A 6,922-nucleotide genomic window follows, 5' to 3' on the forward strand; every position below is an offset into this window, starting at 1 on the left:
GTTTTCTACGCGATATTAAAAAAAATATATTATACGACATCTGCTACACGTAAGCTCTTTGAGACAGGATGCAATTAAGAGCAGAGGCACACTACTTGTGTTTCTTTTACTTTATACACTGTCCCGTTGCGTTTCTGCACACGTGAGAAATTCCCACCTTTTACGTCAAACGCTAAGCAGCATCTGCACTGGTATGCAACACTGATCGTGAGCAGCTATCAGTCGCTTTCCTTAGCAGTACGAACTGCAAACCAAACCAGACTACTTGGTGTAGAGTACAAGTGCAGAAGCTCTGCCCCCCCCCCCCCCCCCCCCCAGCTTTCCTTTCCTTGCCAAGAAAAGTTGTACGCGAGTACGAGTTTTGTTTTTCTGACTCGGACTTCAATAATATTGCCAGTACATCAATTAAAGCACTATAACTCTCAGTAGTGTGAATTCAATGCAGACCAAATATCATCCCTAGCAAACACGTTTCAAAACTCACATGAATCATCTTCCTGAGTGTAAAGGTAGATCAGGTAGCAACCTCCAACAAAGCCCACAAACTGCAACGAAAACGTGAGCGAAAATCAAGTTTACAAACAACAATTCTGCGTCTGTGCCCGCACGCACAATACATTCTAAGCAGCTCTACTAACTCACGAGCACCACACACATATCACACACATACACATATCACATTCTACACATATCATTCGAAGCTATTACTGCATAAATAGCAATGACCACTATTCTTGCACTAGAACCACTGGCCTCTGTAATGTCTACTGCGCCCGAAGGCAAATATATAAATAAGTATCTTATGTCCACTGCACGATGAACACCCCTACCCTAAGATCTCCAATTTATTTTGTCCTCTGAAAGCTGCCTCCATTTTATGCACATGAACTTATTTTCATCACTCCAGCTAACTTTCTGCTTCCCTTCCCTTGGTGTCGTTCCCTATCCCTTGGTGTCTATTCCACTGCTCTAACTAAGCATCAGCCATCTGGTCTTGTGCAACATACGGCCTACCCAGGTCCATTTTTTGCACTGAATGTCAACTAGATTATAAGTTAAACTTGTCTGTTGCCTGACCTACTTGCAAATGCTTCAAGTGAGATAATCAGTGATGCACGCTCTAGTGAAACATTCTTTGACAAGCTTAAGCACACCCTACTTTTCTTAAGCAGGCTACAATTTGATGTAGTTTATGCATAAACTCATAAAAAATATGAGCTGTCCCTTGTAAAAACTAGGAAGGTGTCCTCTCACCTAAGTTATTAGCACAGAGAAGGAAGAAAAAGTTGAATAAACTTTTAAATTTAACCAGAAATCACTGGTTCGGGGATTATCATGGCAATATTAATTATAAAAATCAATGTTAATCATAGAAATAAATGTGAACAAATGACATTTTAGTCCCCCCATAAAACATCTGTTCTTGCCTTAGAGCTGCCTCAGAGGACGTGTTCGCCATCAGACTGCGACCCACAGAGCCGGAAATCAAACATACAATTGCAATTTTGGCTGCAGAAAGAAATAACCACATAGCCTGTAACATGCAATAAACTATATCCACATTCTACTTCAACGTCTCTCTCTAGAAAACAGAAACATATCTTGAAGGTTATGCTTTTGTGAGGTACATGCACTAGAAGCAATTATGAAAAACAAAAACATAATAGCTATGCTTTAGATATAAGAGGCGAGCAAAGCTTTCTACTCGTACTATTTTAACAAGAGATCATCATTCTGCTTCAGCGTGAGTTAACATGTTGGCTGTTCAGTCCCAAACACTGACTTCTCATACAATGACACAGTGATGGACCCTTAGCCTAAGCAGGTGTTTGATTTCCACACTTGCTTTTGCAACTCTCCACTTGCGAGATATCTCACAGTTTATTTTAGCAGTAAGCAGCTTCTCCAGAATGTCCTAAAGTATCCTACTAATGCTTTTAAAGAGAAATATGGTGCCGCAGTCATCATCGGCACTGCGTAGATTTGTCCAATCCTGCTGCTTCAAATGTCTTTCTGACAAAACTCGTCACAGCTGGCTTTTCTAAATTTCCAAGCAAAGCGCACAATGACAAAAGTCTGTATACACCAATATTGGCTGAAAACTTCCATTTTTAGCACAATATTTCATAGAGAGCGATGAATCAGCCAGAAAAGCTTTGGAGAGCATGCAAAGAGGCAAAGCTGCTGGTGAGGATCAGGTAACATCAGATCTGCTGAAAGATAGAGGACAGATTGTGTTAGAAAAGCTAGCCACCCTGTTTACGAGGTGTCTCCTGATGGGAAGAGTACCAGAGTCTTGGAAGAATGCTAACATCATATTAATACATAAGAAGGAGATGACAAGGAATTGAAGAATTGCAGGCCGATTAGCTTGCTCTCTGTAGTATACAAGCTATTTACAAAGGTAATTGCTAACAGAGTAAAGAAAACATTAGAATTCAATCAACCAAAGGAACAAGCAGGATTTCGAACAGGCTACTCAACAATCGACCACGTTCATACTATCAATCAGGTAATAGAGAAATGCTCAGAATATAACCAACCACTATACATAGCCTTCATAGATTACGAGAAGGCGTTTGATTCAGTAGAAATATCAGCCGTCATGCAGACACTGTGGAATCAGGGCGTCGATGAAGTATATATAAACATCCTGGAAGAAATCTACAGGGGATCAACTGCTACCATAGAGCTTCATAAAGAAAGCAACAGAATACCAATCAAAAAGGGTGTAAAGCAGGGGGACACAATCTCCCCAATACTATTTACCGCGTGCTTACAGGAGGTTTTTAGAAGCCTAGAATGAGAACAGTTAGAGATAAGAGTTGATGGAGAGTACCTTAGTAACCTGCGCATCGCCGATGACATTGCATTGCCGAGTAACTCAGAAGACAAATTGCAACTCATGATTACGGAGTTAGACAAGGAGAGCAGAAAGGTGGGTCTTAAAATGAATCTGCAGAAAACGAAAGTAATGTACAACAACCTCGGAAAAGAGCAGCGCTTCGAGATAGGTAATAGCGCACTTCAAGTTGTAAAAGACCATGTCTACTTAGGGCAGGTAATAACCGTGGAGCCGAACCACGAGAGTGAAGTAACTAGAAGAATAAGAATGGGGTGGAGCACCTTTGGCAAGCACTCTCAAATTATGACAGGTAGATTGCCACTATCCCTCAAGAGGAAGGTATATAACAGCTGTATCTTGCCGGTACTTAACTACGGAGCAGAAACCTGGAGACTTACAAAGAGGGTTCAGCTTAAATTGAGGACGACGCAGTGAGCAATGGAAAAAAAAATGGTAGGTGTAACCTTAAGAGACAAGAAGAGAGCAGAGTGGATTAGGGAACAAACGGGGGTTAAGGATATCATAGATAAAATCAAGAAGAAGAAATGGACATGGGCCGGGCATGTAGCGCGTTGACAGGATAACCGCTGGTCGCTAAGGGTAACTAACTGGATTCCCAGAGAAAGCAAGTGGGTTAGGGGGAGACAGAAGGTTAGGTGGGCAGATGAGATTAAGAAGTTTGCGGGTATAAATTGGCAGCAGCAAGCACAGGACCGGGTTAACTGGCGGAACATGGGAGAGGCCTTTGTCCTTCAGTGGACATAGTCAGGGGGATGAAGATGATGAATCAGCCGAGTGACAAGGCTGCTTCAAGTGAAAAGGTTGAAATTGTGACAGGTCCTTGAATTACTCATTATTCTAATGCTTGCGAAGCTGCCACATCTGTCGCTACTTCAAATAGCAGGACATTTACTTACATCAATATTCAAAGTATGTTCTATGTAGCCTACAATGTGGTATTACCCACTCTTATGAACTGTAGGTGAGGCGCATGTTTACCGCTAATAAATATTAATTGCTGGGGTTTAACATCCCAAAACAGCATGCTTACCGCTAACAGGCACTGCACGCCAGCTTGAATGCATTCCACATAGTAGTAAGGAAGCACACATCCCGCCACCGACACCGGCTTAGTGACAGCCAAGATGTCGTCGGAAGAGCTATAGTTGAAGATGGCCACGCAGCCAAAGCCGTTGGCCTCCCACCAGCTTCGACTTCCAGTGCCCATGTCCAGAATGCTGGAATCCTGGAGAGAAAAGATCAATCGGGGCACATTTTTCTTTTGCACTCAGACATACAAAAAGGGGGACAAGGATAAAGAACGAGTGCATGGACTGAGTGCCAAAGATAATCCCTGTACATTCGAAATGTAACGCAACCTTTCTGAATGAAACTGGCTCACTGCAGTGTTTGTACAGTGCCTCAAGTGTACTGCAGTTTGAGGGCAGCCTCCGCAGCGGTACTACGGCGACATGAGAGCTAAAAAACGCGTGTGCAAAAAGTCAAGGGAGTTACACAATATCACTTAATATATTTGATGAGAACAGCACAGGGAAGTACACGACAGGGCGGGTGCCTCTGTATTGTCCTTGTCAAATGCAGTGCTACAATAACTTAAGTAAGAGTGCATCGCCAACTAGCCCCATAGGGTGCTTTATTATGCATTAGTGTTTGTTCAGTTTCAGTTCACAAGAGCAAGTTTCTTTTCTTTAAGATATGGCTGTATGAAAGTATGGTGCATAGTGCATGCATCCTATAAGTCAATGCATGCACTCTTGTTGTTCCATCTCTTCTTTTCCACACTGGGCAGTTGTGTGACAACTAGATCAAAATTGTCCTTCACTAATTTTGAAGTTTATCCTGGATAACAATTAAACAGCATGCAAATGAAGTACGAAAGGCTGGAGGGCTTAACGCTATCGTTCAGTAAAGACTAAATTACATAAGCTTTTGCACTAATGCAGAGCATGAGCACCTGTAAAATGCACAAAGCAACAAACAAGTCATTCTGACAAAGGTGTTTTTGGATGCACTTGCTACATATATATACATAAAAAAACAACAGATGGCTATCATTAAGAGTGCTCAAGTTCCTTGTCTGACATGAATTTATCATTGTACCTACGGTATTTGCACGTATAAATTATATACAGGGCAATTTTCGATCTCGGGTTATGATTAATTGTTTCGTGGTAAAGATGTTTGTGTGAATTTCAATGTGGTGGCAGTCAGTTTACTAGTTGCATCTTCTGATGAGGAAGCCCGACGGAAAAGCAAGCGCAAAAATCCATGACCTGGTAACCCTCAAAAACGGCTAGACAATGTTTTTTTTTTTGTTTTTTTCAACAATATTAAGCACGTAAAACGAATGTGATGAATGCGCCACCGAGTCACGCATGCAATAACGCTAAGGCACGTTGCCGGGCTAGTTGGTTGGGGTTCATCATTTATAAGTGCATAGCGCACCACAACAAGGACACAAAAAGAGAAACGCACACACACACACACAGCGCTGTATGTGTGTGCGTCTCTCTTTTTGTTTCCTTTTCGTGGTGCACTATACCCTTATAAATGATGAATGCAATAACGCATAAGAACATTGTGTCCTTTTCGTGGTGCACTATACCCTTATAAATGATGAATGCAATAACGCATAAGAGCATTGTGTCCGTGCACTGGTTTATGCTCACGAGCGCTCAATCACGGCAAATTGCTCTCACCCTGTTCAGGGCACCGATTTCCATGTAAATGCAGATGACAAAGAGATTCCATCCGATCCACAAGAGAGTCCAGATGATGTACTGCAATGAAAATTTCATACCCCTCGTTGAGCGCACACTCCCATCGGTTTCGAGCCTTATGGGCCAAATGACTTCAATCAATACACTCACGGCAACGACATATCTTGGCCGGTAGTGGTACGTTCCGAAGAAGCCGAAGATAACGAAAATGATCTGGAAGAAGTTGGCCAGGATCGGCGCCCACATGTATCCCAGGAAGTCGAAGACTTGGCGTTGGAATGTTGCGATCTGCAGAATAAATAGACATCACGCTCAGAATACGCAGCACAAGGCGCGGGCGCGGACAACGCGAAATAAAGAAGCGGGCAATCGGCAACGAGAAAAACAAGTGGTTCCTAGTGCTCTTCTAGACGTTACATGATAAGGGACGTAGTGGCGTTCATCGCGATTACAAGAGCGGCGATGGTCGTCCAACTTACCAGCTGAATGATGCAAATCGCCAAGACCAAGATCCTCGCGCCGCAGCAAGACATGCTTTGCAGACTGTGGTCGCACGGTGCCTAACTATCCATACTCACAAGAACGTGGACACACAACGAACAACAATCGTTGTCTGATGCGGTCGCAACCGCAGCACGGCTGCAGGTGACACTAACATGGCATCCACCGCATCACGAATTCACGTCACATACTATATTCGTTCCAGCATCGTAGAGCTCCGAGTGACAAAGAGGAGTCCCACTTGAGAGGCATCATTACTTCGTAAGCCCTGACTTCCAGTTTTGTTTACAGCATTGCCCTGTAGAAGCGGCACAAATGCACGACACAAAACAAAACACCGTGTACACAACGGGGCAACTTCAGACCAATGAGCATGCGCGGAAGGAATGTAAAGCGACGGCGTCGCCCTCTGTAGCAAAATATTGTTATAAAAAAAGTGAGATAAAAAAACATTTGTGCACAATGTGAATTATGACGTCAATCCTCACGCAGAACAATAGCCTCTGAGATTTGTACATACTCAAGAAACTTTTGAGCATACCTCTATGCTTTTGAAATTTAAAGTTTGCAATGAGGCAAGAGCTCAAGCATCACTGTTGTATAAAACAACCTAAAATTTTATTTCACAAAAAAACCGGAACTTCCGTTGTTTGTTTTAGAGCACGAAAACACGCTCTTTCGATTCCTACGTGTTTTGTGCCATGACCTACTACACTCCTGACCTGTTCAGATAGCGGGGTTCCTATGGGAGCGCGTGTCCCCGCTCTCGTTCAATCGCTCGCCGTAGGTGGCGCTACCTATAACCTGTTCGTCTGCTACTGTGCGGCCGGCAGGA

At 43.1% G+C, this 6,922-nt stretch overlaps 1 protein-coding gene across 1 annotated transcript; it reads right to left on the bottom strand.

The window, feature by feature from the left end:
* Positions 1–484: 484 nt before the first annotated feature.
* Positions 485–6,445, bottom strand: NKAIN (Sodium/potassium-transporting ATPase subunit beta-1-interacting protein; the record flags this gene model as incomplete). Its single annotated transcript, XM_075885121.1, is given in 5 exon segments — positions 485–545; positions 3,897–4,091; positions 5,566–5,646; positions 5,737–5,874; positions 6,066–6,445. Coding segments are annotated over 5 exon segments (529 nt in total), but the record flags the coding sequence as incomplete, so codon positions are not given.
* Between the last annotated feature and the right edge of the window lie 477 nt (positions 6,446–6,922).

This window comes from Rhipicephalus microplus, unplaced genomic scaffold (assembly GCF_043290135.1).
Source record: "Rhipicephalus microplus isolate Deutch F79 unplaced genomic scaffold, USDA_Rmic scaffold_72, whole genome shotgun sequence".
NCBI lineage: Eukaryota > Metazoa > Arthropoda > Arachnida > Ixodida > Ixodidae > Rhipicephalus > Rhipicephalus microplus.